This window comes from Nerophis lumbriciformis, linkage group LG16 (genome assembly GCF_033978685.3).
Source record: "Nerophis lumbriciformis linkage group LG16, RoL_Nlum_v2.1, whole genome shotgun sequence".
NCBI lineage: Eukaryota > Metazoa > Chordata > Actinopteri > Syngnathiformes > Syngnathidae > Nerophis > Nerophis lumbriciformis.
The window spans coordinates 17,592,099-17,605,846 of NC_084563.2; the positions used below are offsets into that span (position 1 = coordinate 17,592,099).

The 13,748-nt window shown below is 40.7% G+C and overlaps 1 protein-coding gene across 1 annotated transcript in view; it reads right to left on the reverse strand.

The window, feature by feature from the left end:
* The window catches only part of LOC133617040 (ATP-binding cassette sub-family C member 5), a 78,210-nt gene that overhangs the window by 5,148 nt on the left and 59,314 nt on the right, over positions 1–13,748 (reverse strand). The window contains exons 21-27 of the mRNA XM_061976724.1: positions 7,312–7,440; positions 6,881–7,067; positions 4,497–4,586; positions 2,645–2,837; positions 2,412–2,571; positions 2,270–2,348; positions 2,079–2,192 (exon numbers count right to left, since the gene is read on the reverse strand). Of these exons, the coding sequence (XP_061832708.1) occupies positions 2,079–2,192; positions 2,270–2,348; positions 2,412–2,571; positions 2,645–2,837; positions 4,497–4,586; positions 6,881–7,067; positions 7,312–7,440 (952 nt within the window). The remainder of the gene's footprint in view (positions 1–2,078; positions 2,193–2,269; positions 2,349–2,411; positions 2,572–2,644; positions 2,838–4,496; positions 4,587–6,880; positions 7,068–7,311; positions 7,441–13,748) is intronic.

The window sequence follows — 13,748 nt, forward strand, 5'->3', positions numbered from 1 at the left end:
GGATCGGGCGGATGAAATTAAAAAAAATAAGATTTTATCCGCTCGCGGGTCGGGTCGGGCGGATTAATTAGATATTTTTTTTATTTTTATTTATTTTATTTTTTTTGCGGGTGGCAGTTAAACCAATTGGGAAATATATATACATAGTTAAATGTTGTTACCCACATACGAAAAACGAGCAGGCACCTGCTGCATATGCCACAACAGAAGAAAAAAAAAAAGAGAGATGGACACTTTTACGGAGCGGAGAAGGCCCCCGACGCCTCGCCGGGGTCCGGGACCGAGGCCCCTTCCCCCGAGAGGGCCCCACCGGGAGCCGTAGCTGAGGCGATCCGCGAGAAGGGCCTGACGCACGTCCAGGGTCACTACCGCGCCCACCGCACCGACATCCCGCCTCGTCCGCTTTCGACGCGGCCGGCGTCACGCGCAGCAGGTAAGCAGCTTACCTGCCCGCCACCCCCGTGGCCGGGGGCTCGTAACATGGGTCACTCCGCGCGCTCCGCCCGCGCAGCTTACCTGCTTGCCACCCCTGTTGCCGGGGGCGCGTAACAGGGGTCACTCCGCGCTCAGTGCGCTCACGAAAGGGGTGGGGCTCACCCTGGTTGATATAGAGAGCAGGACAGTGGCCATGGAATTTCATTTAAGGTTTGTGATAAACCATCAAACTCATTCGTTAAAAGGACTCTATAGTAATATAAAGCGAATTTTTCTGGACATTATCATGCAAGAAAAGTTTATTTTTGGGATCGCGATCACCGCGTAATGATTTTTAAAGGTTGCATTACATTATTAACTGTCCCATGTGATCAGCCAGTGCAATTGGAAGTCCATGCTCAATTATTGCCTCCGTAAATAAAACTTCGGCATTTATCACATCCAAAGAATCTGTTTGGGCGACGAAAAACGTTGAAAGTTTTCCACTTGTATCGCTAGCAACGGCATTAGACTTGTGTTTTTTTGTCCCAACGTGGTCTTTTACATCGCTAATTCCTCCATGTCCGATCGAAAAATCTTGTCTGCACAAGGTGCAATTCGCGTAGTTTTCACCCTTTTTTTTTTTTTAATTAATATTAGATATATAACAACGGGCGGATGGCGGGCGGATGCAGTTCTGATCAAACGTTACATCGGGTGGATGGCGGATGGTTGACGACTTTCTGACGCGGTTGCGGATGAGATAAATTGCCTATCCGCGCATCTCTAATATATATATATATATATATATATATATATATATATATATATACACACACACAGCCCGGCCCCCGGCCAAATTTCTTTAACCCACTGCGGCCCCCGAGTCAAAAAGTTTGGGGACCCCTGGTATAGCGGTTTAGGTAAAGAGCTTGTACGGGGGAAAAGAAATTGCATGATTAATCTAAGTGTGTTCATGATTAATGCAATATTTTTTTGTCCTTAATTAAGTAGTCGCCAGAAAAAAGGGTGGAAATAGGGCTTAGGAAAACCAGGAATTCTGGAAAATCCTGGAATTTTTTTGAACTTGGAAAAAGGGTAGTTTGAATTTCCAGAATGGTGGATGAGTTGAAGGTGGAATAATTTAAATAGGTTGAAAAATGTGCAAATGGTGGCAGTTTGAAAAATGGCCAATTCATTTTGAATGGGAAAATGTCAAGGAAAACATGTAATTCTGGGAAATCTGGGAATTTTTTTGAATTTGTCAAGGGAAAGCCCGTGATTTCCGAATAGGCTGAACAGTTTGAAGTTGGAACGGTTTGAATCGGGTGAAAAATGCGGAAGGTAGAGCACGCCAAAATCTGGAGAAGATAAAGTTATATAAATAGATGAATTTTGGTGTAGAAAACCATAAGTGTGAATACTTTGAAGCATTCACAATTATTTAACGCAAAAGATAAGTGCAACTTTGGGCTCTTAGGAGGTTAAAGTTTGCTGCTTGAGTCTAACAGCTGCAGTTACAATGCCTTCCACTAGGGGGCAATGCTATCTCATACTAAGCAACACAGTACTGGGCAGCTTGAAAAAAAAAAGAATCCTGAATCTAATACAAACAGGTTCCTTGAGCAATGGGGTAATGTGTAATACAATACTACAATCAGCACCTTGCTGTTGCGCAGTAGAGCTCTGGCCACGCAGAGGAGCTGCCGTTCGCCCACTGAGAAGTTCTCCCCGTTCTCCGTCACCTCGGAGTAGAGGGAGTGAGGCAGTTGGCTGACCTGATGAGGGTTCACATTCATACAATGAAATCTCCCTGGCTCTACTGCCATGATTGCATGAAGTTGTCGTGACCTACCATGTCTTTAATATGAGTCTTCTCCAACGCCTCCCATATTTGTGAGTCCGAGTACTGATCCCATGGGTCTAAATTGGTCCTGTTGTAAAACCAGTCCATCAAAAAAACTAGCATATATAAATATTATTCCACACTGTCTCACCTAACAGTGCCGATGAAGAGCACCGGCTCTTGAGGGATGATGGCCAGCTTACTACGCAGGTCGTCCAACCCGATCCGGGCGATATCAACCCCGTCAATGATGATGGAGCCTCTCGCCAGTTCCACCAGTCTGAACAGAGCCAGACCCAGAGAGGACTTCCCTGCATCGAAAAAAGGTCTCAGTATGAGGTGCGAGTGAGATGGATACATTTAAACGCAAAGAGAGGGAAGCACCTGATCCCGTGCGGCCCACGATGCCGATGGTGTCCTCGGGCTGGACGGTGAAGGTCAGGCCCTTCAGCACCAGAGGCAGATTGTCACGATAGCGCATGTCCACGTTCTGAAAGGTAATCTTTCCCTCCTGAGGCCAGGAGAGGGCGGGAGCATCTGACGGGCTGCTTTTGCACGGAGCTTCGCTTTCCAGCGTCTGAGACAAATAATGCAGAAGTGGATGTTATAAATGTAAGCATCTGTGTCATTTTCCTGGACATGGAGGACAAAGTCTCCTAATCAAAAAAAAAAGTACAATATAACAAATTAGGAAAAGCCTGGTTAGGAGACCTGCAAGATGTTATTTAACATGTGTTAACAAAAGGCAAAAAACATGTGTATTAAGGGTGCTCAAAAGATTTAAATACATCCAAATAACAATAAAAACCATCTAGTGGACATCAAGAGTAATTTAGGCTAATGACATTTAATTATGCGCTGAATGAATGAGTGCACAGCAATCACATATATGACCCAATGCAAACAACCTTCCCTAGTCATGGTGCAAAAAAAAAATCCAACCAACACAAACTGTCAACAGACATGGTCACACATAACACAACCTGCTCACTGAACTTTGTGGACATTCAAAAAATATCAATGCACCATCAAAAATTTAAAATGACACCCATTTAAATCTACAAGACATGATGGGAAAAATGCAAAATAATCGCCACACTTACTTTGCTTACTTTCACATACTCTTAATATCCGATTATACTAAATATGAATTATATATCCATTATATGAATATTATATGTACACATACAGTCGTGGTCAAAAGTTTACATACACTTGTAAAGAACATAATGTCATGGCTGTCTTGAGTTTCCAATAATTTCTACAACTAATTTTTTTGTGATAGAGTGATTGGAGTACATATATGTTGGTCACAAAAAACATTCATGAAGTTTGGTTCTTTTATGAATTTATTTATTTTTCCTCCAGAAGGTATTATCTTTGTCCATGTGATGTCAGATGAAACAAAAATCGAGCTGTTTGGCCACAATACCCAGCAATATGTTTGGAGGAGAAAAGGTGAGGCTTTTAATCCCAGGAACACCATTCCTACCGTCAAGCATGGTGATGGTAGTATTATGCTCTGGGCCTGTTTCGCTGCCAATGGAACTGGTACTTTACAGAGAGTAAATGGGACAATGAAAAAGGAGGATTACCTCCAAATTCTTCAGGACAACCTAAAATCATCAGCCCGGAGGTTGGGTCTTGGGCGCAGTTGGGTGTTCCAACAGGACAATGACCCCAAAGACATGTCATAAGTGGTAAAGGAATGGCTAAGTCAGGCTAGAATTAAGGTTTTAGAATGACCTTCCCAAAGTCCTGACTTAAACGTGTGGACAATGCTGAAGAAACAAGTCCATATCAGAAAACCAACACATTTAGCTGAACTGCACCAATTTTGTCAAAAGGAGTGGTCAAAAATTCAACCAGAAGCTTGCCAGAAGCTTGTGGATGGCTACCAAAAGCGCCTTATTGCAGTGAAACTTGCCAACGGACAAGTAAGCAAATATTAACATTGCTGTATGTATACTTTTGACCCAGCAGATTTGCTCACATTTTCAGTAGACCCATAATAAATTCATAAAAGAACCAAACTTCATGAATATTTTTGTGACAAACAAGTATGTGCCGTATGCGTCTTTGAATGACAAAGTAGGGGCCCCAATCTGCTTCATTCTGTTAACACACAAACAAAACAACACCCCTTTTGGCATAAAACATATGTACAGCCATGTCAGGACACGCTCGGAACCTGAGTGACTGCTCTGCGGCCCGGCGTACATTGCTCTTGTCTTACCTTTATGTAGTGATTAATCCTCTCTACTGATGTGAAGCGGGCTTCCGTCTCTGTGAGAAGTCTCACGGTGAACTGGAATAAACCGGTGAGCTGCAGGTGAGACAGGAGGAGAGGGAGGTGGAAGGTTAACAACTGACTTTAATTACTATTAAACACACAATGGCTACCCATCAATTAATCCTGATTTACATTGTGGCTGAGGGAATGCTGCAGGCATAATAATATCTAGTGCTGCAACTATACTGCTGTGCTTGCTTTGTTTTCTGGTCTGGTGCATACAGGCATCCCGCTATGTCCACAAAATAGATTTTAGCTTTTGCCATCGAGTTGCTGCATTCAAGAAAAACTGGGAAATTAGGGGAAGTCAATTCAAACCTTAGCCCACGAAAAAAATGGTATTGGTTTAAGTTTACTTCGAACATGCATACAAATACATTATACTTCACAATTTCCAGTTTCTCTTTTCAACATGTTCGAAACGGAGTAAAGAAGCAGAACTTATTTAAAAATCAAGAGTAAGATGACTAATTTAGTGTTAATATTTATAGTGGAAAAGTTGGGCACCGAGGTGAAAAAGGTTAAGAACACCTGATATAGAGGATCGTTGATGTTTTTTTTGTAGTGGGTGCTTAAAAACCACAACATACTCCTGCCATATAGAGCAGGGGTTTTTAACCTTACTGACCTCGGGGCCTAACTTTTCCACTACAGAGGGGAACTATTAACCACTCCACTATTAACTCTGAATTAGAAATCTTACTCTAGATTTGAATCGTTATAAATAATTACATCTATTTACCGTATTTTTCGGACTATAAGTCGCAGTTTTTTTCATAGTTTGGCCAGTGTGATTTATTATCTTTATTATTCATTTTCGGCAGGTGCGACTTATACTCCGGTGCGACTTATACTCCGAAAAATACGGTATATAACACATAAACCTTAAGCTTATATTGGCTGATTAGGAAAATACGAACAAAACATAAATTTACATACAAGTTGTTTTGCTAAAATAAACTAAATTAATAATGAATATGTTTCTTCAATAAACTGTCAATTAAATTGAAGTGCAAATGAAAATACAGCTTCACCCCTTTAGTCATATTTTTTGCGCTGAAGAAACTTCTCTTTGACTTTATCTCCAGACTTCTTCTGCTTGTTTGAGACTGTCATTACTGCCACAAGTGGTGGAAAAGTGCATTACAACTAATCGATTAAATTGATTAAAATCGATTATAAAAATAGTTGGCGATTAATTTAGTCATCGATTCGTTGGATCTATGAATGCGCAGAGGCTACTTTTTATTTTTTATAAACCTTTATTTATAAACGGCAACATTTACAAACAGCTGAGAAACAATAATCAAAATAAGTATGGTGCCAGTATGCTGTTTTTTTTTCAATAAAATACTGGAAAGGATAGAAATGTAGTTTGTCTCTTTTATCCGATTATTAATCGATTAATCAAAGTAATAATCGACAGATTGATCGATTATCAAATGAGTTGTTAGTTACAGCCCTACAACTGAGTATCGCTGCTGACCATACCGACCACAGCTCATCAAATATCAAATATACTGCAATAGAAGGGACTCATAAAACAAATACATTCGAACTAAATTTATTTTAAATAATAATATATATGTTTCTTAAAATTAAAGTGAAAATGAATTTACAGCCCCACCAATTTTGTCGTATTTTTGGCACTTGAGAAACTTAACTATGACTTTAGCTACAGACTTCTGTTTGTTTGATATTGCCATTACTGCCACAAGTGGTGGAAAAGTGTATTACAACTGAGTACCGCTGCTGCCCATACCGACCACAGCTGAGAAGCAGATATTTTTTGGCGGCCCTCCAGGGGTCCTCGCAGCCCAACAAAGGTTAAGAAACACTGGTATAAAGGATCTTTAATTTGAGTTTTTCAACACAGCAGAGCGCCACTGCCATTGAGGATCTTTGACTCTCTTTTTTTTTGGCAGTCAGTCCCTAAAAATAGCAGTGTGCCCCTGTTATATAGAGGATCTTTGACTAGTGTACACACAAGTGCTTCTGTTTTTTGGAGAGAAAAAAAACCCAACTGAAACTGAATAAGCAATTTAGTTGAATATTTCTACTGTAGAGACATATTTCCATTAATACCTGAAAAGGTAGTGAAGAAGAAGGTTAGTTGTGACAATATCACAGTCAAGTTCAAGGCACAAGCAAGCGACTCAGTTGTTTATGACAGTCTGCCAGCTGCTCCTGGACAGCAGCATAGGTTTTGGCTCAAGTTTCAAGCTTTAAATTGACCTTTATGCTTGGAGTGTAAAGTGCATTCCTGGTCCGCATGTCACGTGGGGGAAAGACTCAAGTATCGCCACGTGAGAGGATGGCTTACGAACCTGCACGGCGTACGATATGGCAAGGCCGGCGTAGGCGGGAGGGATCTGCTGGTGCATGAAGACAATGAGCAGAGCGACGGCCGTGATGAGAGCGATGCTGATGAGATCCAGGCGCACGGCCAGCCAACGCATAGCACAACTGAAGAGGTAGTTGGAGGCCTGGTTGGTGTCCAACAATTCCTGATATCTGCAACAAAAAAATAAAAAAACTTACTCTGAGCACTCTCCTTTTCGTGCGGAGGGCACATCTCTTTTTATGAGCACATTTGAGGCGCTCTCTTCTTTCATTTGGCTTCTTGACTAACCTGCGAGACATACTAGCAGCAGGGATAAAAAGGGAAACCTTAATGAACTTCTTTGGGGAACCGGAGGGTAAAGGAGCTCAAAAGGGGCGACACCTCCCTGGTAGGCGTGAAATGAAATAAACTCACCTTTGGAGGAAGTCACGCTTCCTTCCGTAGGCGTGGATGGTGGATAGGCCCTGGAGGCTGCTGGTGATGTGAGAGGTGAACGGCGACTGGCTGATATTCTCCAGTCGCTTCAGCTCGCGAATTAGAACCCTGACAATAAAAAAAAACAAAAAACTCTTTACATTGGACGAACTGGCAAAATAATTACATAAATAAAAAATAAAAAATCTGATATGCTTGGTTAAAGGGGAACATTATCACAATTTCAGAAGGGTTAAAAACCATTAAAAATCAGTTCCCAGTGGCTTATTTTATTTTTCGAAGTTTTTTTCAAAATTTTACTCATCACGCAATATCCCTAAAAAAAGCTTCAAAGTGCCTGATTTTAACCATCGTTATAAACACCCGTCCATTTTCCTGTGACGTCACACAGTGATGCCAATACAAACAAACATGGCGGTTAGAACAGCAAGGTATAGCGACATTAGCTCGGATTCAGACTCGGATTTCAGCGGCTTAAGCGATTCAACAGATTACGCATGTATTGAAACGGATGGTTGTAGTGTGGAGGCAGGTAGCGAAAACGAAATTGAAGAAGAAACTGAAGCTATTGAGCCATATCAGTTTGAACCGTATGCAAGCGAAACCGACGAAAACGACACGACAGCCAGCGACACGGGAGAAAGCGAGGACGAATTCGGCGATCGCCTTCTAACCAACGATTGGTATGTGTTTGTTTGGCATTAAAGGAAACTAACAACTATGAACTAGGTTTACAGCATATGAAATACATTTGGCAACAACATGCACTTTGAGAGTGCAGACAGCCCAGTTTTCATCAATTAATATATTCTGTAGACATACCCTCATCCGCTCTCTTTTCCTGAAAGCTGATCTGTCCAGTCCAGTTGGAAATGCATCTGCTTTGAGTGTCGCAGGATATCCACACATTCTTGCCATCTCTGTCGTAGCATAGCTTTCGTCGGTAAAGCGTGCGGAACAAACGTACAATTTCTTGCCACTTTCGCATCTTTGGGCCACTGGTGCAACTTGAATCCGTCCCTGTTCGTGTTGTTACACCCTCCGACAACACACCGACGAGGCATGATGTCTCCAAGGTACGGAAAATAGTCGAAAAAACGGAAAATAACAGAGATGATTTGACTCGGTGTTTGTAATGTGTTGGCGGATTGCTTTCCGATATGGCGTCACGTTGTGACGTCATCGCTCCGAGAGCGAATAATAGAAAGGCGTTTAATTCGCCAAAATTCACCCATTTAGAGTTCGAAAATCGGTTAAAAAAATATATGGTCTTTTTTCTGCAACATCAAGGTATATATTGACGCTTACATAGGTCTGGTGATAATGTTCCCCTTTAAGATTTGATGTCTTTGTGGAAAAAAGAACAATTATTCTTGTTTGCTCTCACTGAAGGAGGACCCCCCTTCTATTTCCCTGCTTGGTTTCTTCGTCAGAGCCTCTCTTGTGCACTGTTCTCCAAATATGAAACTGTTTGATCAACTGGCCTCTCAAGTCAATTGACAAGATCTCCTCGACGAGAAGCTCATGCTTGGGGGAACCCTGACTCTGACGAACCGTTTGCTGCTGGATACGCAATTTTCATTTCATTTTTTAAAATTTATTTCAGGCAATGACATAAAAAAGTACAAAGTTGACAACACATAATAATATAAATTAAAATAGTGCAAAAGGTAATGTATAGTATGTAATTCATGATTGTCAAGTTTTGCCTGAAAGGGAGTGGGAAGAAGATCATTTATTTAATCCCACCCCCAGCTCTCCATTCAGTGATTATTCACATGAGTTTCACTCTTACTTTGTTCAAGGATTATAATACAGATGTTGTATCATTGTGGCATTACCACAGGTAACAATAATTATTACACTGTAACAATAATTTGTATCAACAATGTAGGAATAATGAATATACCAACAATGGTAATACAATGGACTCGTGGGAGAAGTAGAGGGTCGTGTGCCTGGCGATTCTTTCCATTGAGGACATTGAATATGTATATCTATTTGAAACTATTCTAACAGGTCATCTGCTGATTGGATTGAGTGTTGCTCTGGTGTATCGACAAATTCGGAAGACGATTGCATCCGCTCAAGCTGCCGGTCACAGGGCTGTGGGCAATCAAAATGCGGCGATTACTGTACTGAATCGCAAACTGGATAACAACTCAGAGAAGCTTTCCGCACTGCAAGGCAAAATTATGATCAATTTGAGAGTAAGAAAGGACAACTAGAGTAGATGAATCTATTGGAATGCATCTGCTCGCCCTAATCAAAACGATCCTTGTCGACAATTTGGCTCACTCTGCACTGGCATTGGCAAGGTCATGTTGTACATTCATTTCAGTAAAAGACGCTCTGAAATCACTTCCCTCCTTCCTTGAAAGGGGAACTGCTCTTTTTTTTTTTTTTTTTTTAGGATTTTGCCTACCGTTCACAATCATTATGAGAGACAAGATGACAAAGGTTTTTTTTTGTTTTGCATTCTAACATGTAAAAACTTTCTCGTTCTAGGTGGCTAGCAAAGCAGCTAATGGGAGCAATCAATTCTACCTCTAAATCACTTTAAAAATGCATTCAAAAACAGCCAACAATACTTAATTTACGTTCCGTAACTGTATAATAACCAAACTGTAGCGACATTGTTATTGTAAGAATGAACACTGAGGAACTTTTTTCTGGCCTGCTAACACATCGACATGCTTTGGTCATAGCCGTAAAAGCTAACTATGGAAAGAGATAAGCTAGCTTCTATGTCAGCACGAAACGCGTTTGAGTTTGTAATGCACAACACAATGCAACAAGACACCAATCTGTACTGACTGAAAAACATGAACAATCATATTACAGTAAAGTATTATTTCATGTTTTGTTTGTACACAGCTAGCCAGACAGCTTATGTACTGTAGTTGTAATAACACACATGACGTGCTGCGTGTATCATGATCAATATTAAAGTGACTCGATGGACAGTTGTGCATTTAGTCCAGCTGGTCGGCGAAGTATTTTCCGGTTTATTTTGGGCAAGCAATCCATTTATGTCGAAAAAGCTTGTTTCCAAGTTACATATTTACAGCGGCAAAGTCACTTACACCTCACTCTCTCGGCATCCGTCTGCTCCAACGTCTCACCCTTCCTTTGTGATCGCTTCTAGAAGCAGTAGCTCATCCTCAGTATATTCAGTTTCAAAAAAATAAGGTTGTGAATCCTCATTTGTCTAAAATATAGTCGTCTTCGTTGTCGGTTACCAAGTCGGAAGTGCGCTGCTATGGAAACGGAAAGCAATGCGCTGAAGAATTAAGTCCGGGCAATGCTTAAAATGACCAAAGTAGGGTAAATATTGTACATATTACATATTGTTATGAAGGTGTCTGTTACTACATTATATATATACTTGCAGTGTGTATATTGTACATATTACATATTGTTATGAAGGTGTCTGTTACTACATTATATATATACTTGCAGTGTGTATATTGTACATATTACATAATGTTATAAAGGTGTCTGTTACTACATTATATATATACTTGCGGTGTGTATATTGTACATATTACATATTGTTATGAAGGTGTCTGTTACTACATTATATATATACTTGCAGTGTGTATATTGTACATATTACATATTGTTATGAAGGTGTCTGTTACTACATTATATATACCGGTATACTTGCAGTGTGTATATTGTACATATTACATAATGTTATAAAGGTGTCTGTTACTACATTATATATATACTTGCAGTGTGTATATAAAACGCTGTTGGAGGGTTTTGAAGTTGTTTTAGAGGCTCTGAAGCCAACAACAGTGACTCCCAATAGCTGCATCTCCCAAGCGCTTTTTATCATCAAGTCCAAAAAAAAAAAAGACAAGTATGTTCTTGTCTCTCATAATGATTGTGAACGATAGTCAAAATTCCCCAAAAAGTGCAGTTCCCCTTTAAGGACATGTCTACTTTGTTTGACGCCGAACGGAGCGACTTCCAGGCTTGTGGACACACACACATCCACGGATTCCTATGCAGATACGCACACATACACACCAACCCCCACCCCAAGTCTTCGCCGCTACACCCTCTGCTTTATACCGGACCGCAGAGCAGCGCCGCCTGGTGGCCCTTCGCCTCCACTGCAAGTCTCGAGTTTTGTATGTCGTAATATGTGCTTATGTTTGCAATGCTTTGGGTTTTTTTCCCTAGTCCCGTCATATGCGTGTGTAGGTTCATGAGCATCGTCGCGGCGTAAACATGGACACCACGAGCTGGTGTAAAGACAGAAAGATTTATTGACACATTTTTAAGGCCCGGTTTGAAAAGACAATGCATGCGACTTACAAGTCTCCCGCAAATCATTCGTTTTTTTTCCCCTCATAAAAAGCCTGGAAAAGAGAACATGACACTTCACCCGCTTCGGAAGCGTCGATCCAGACAAACATGTTTATGCCCTGGGCAGTTTCATTTCAGAATTTAATAAAAAGCTGCTTTAGAAGTGGGTGATTTCAACGGGAGAGCCAGTTTGATGTAACATCGCATCCGCACATTCTGGGCAGATATTTATATTTGAGCTACTTTTATCTTTTTTATAACTGCCGATGGTGATCATTACATATTTGTAAGACTCGTCTCTCTTGGCTTCACAGCAAATCAAAGCTGATCATTCCCTTACACTCTTAATTAAAGGAATCACGTAATATGATAACTTGTCTTACAGGGACGGGGGGGGACAACACACAATCGCAGCTTTTGTTATTCGGAGGATGCTCGGCCGTAAATACACCGCAAATCAAACTCGCCGTGGGCACATAAATAAGATGACATTTATGGATGACAGCTGCTTATCCGCTGATGCAAAACAAGGCGCCATAAAAGCTTGATTCATAAATTTGTGGCTGGATTTGTGCTCATTTGTAGAAAGGGTCATGAAGACTCAACACACTTCAATTTTTTTTTTTAAATCCCAATGACTGCTTGTGATGGAATGAGGAGGAGTAAAGCACAATTATTTTTGTTTGGGTTCCTTCCAGTCTACAGGACGTATTAATAGGGTACGAGGGAAATCACTCTCGATTGCCTGAAGAAACAAATTAAATTGATCAGAGCTGGTAAATACGTCTCACTGGAAACGTTTTTTTTTTTAAGCAACAGGTTTACGTTGTGTAATCGCCGACCAGGCTTACAGTATAAGCATTAGCATGTGAGCGTGTTTAGCTGAGGGTACACACAATAATATTAATAGTACCATAATAAAGGAGGATTGGATTTTTAAATGACCTCTCATAATTAACAGCAATATAAGAGCAAAGTAAGAATAGGAACATTTCATACGAATCTGATGATATCTGTGTATTACCTGACACCTTCCATGTTAGCTACTTCTTTGTTTTTAATGTCTATTTTCTATTTTCTGCTGGATTTACTCTCTATTTTATGCTGCAGCTGTCACATATACTGTAATATTGTACATGGTAATTGTTATATATTGTAGATATGATATAGACATAATATAATATCAGTATATATAATATACTGTACATATATTATGTAAATATTACGTATATGTTATATTTTATATAGCTATATTTAGTCTATTTATACCTGCATTGTCCTTTCCATCCTTGCACTTTCCATCATTGTAACTGAGCTACTGTGTGGAACAATTTCCCCTGTGGATCATTAAAGTTTGTCTAAGTCTAAGTCTAATCTGCAAAACATGCCAAAAAGATGTAATATGCAGTTGACGGTGTAGTAAACGACATTGTAGTTTGAGTCGTGACGTACTGGCACGGGCTGAAAATACTGTTATTGACCCGGATTTAGGACGATATCTTTCCACGAGTTTTATGTTCGGGGGGGGGGGGCCATCGACCCGGATTTAGGACAATATCTTTCCACAAGTTTTATTGTCAGGGGCCTTCAGATTTACACCTGCAAACCACAAGGTGGCGCCAACCGACTTCTCCACGAGTGAGTCACAGCTTTTCTTCCTGTCACTCACACACTGAGAATACAGCCATGACACAAAGACAGCCCACTGGGAAAAAAAAATTCTAAAATTTTACTAGCCAGCTGGCAAACACTGGCCGTCATTTTACAAAATGTTAATCAATAAAGCGTATTAATTAAACAAAAATGTAAAATGTGCTCTTAATTAGTCTTAATCAGTAGAAGCATTTAAGTCCCATCTTAAAACTAATTTGTATACTCTAGCCTTTAAATAGACCCCCCTTTTAGACCAGTTGATCTGCCCCCCCTCTCCTTCGTGGAGAGGGGGGGCACAGATTCGGTGACCACAGATGAGGCACTAGCTGTCCAAAGTCGGGACCCAGGGTGGACCACTCATCTGTGCATCACTTGGGGACGTCTCTGCGCTGCTGACCTGTCTCCACTCAAGATGATCTCCTGCTGGCCCAACTATGGACTGG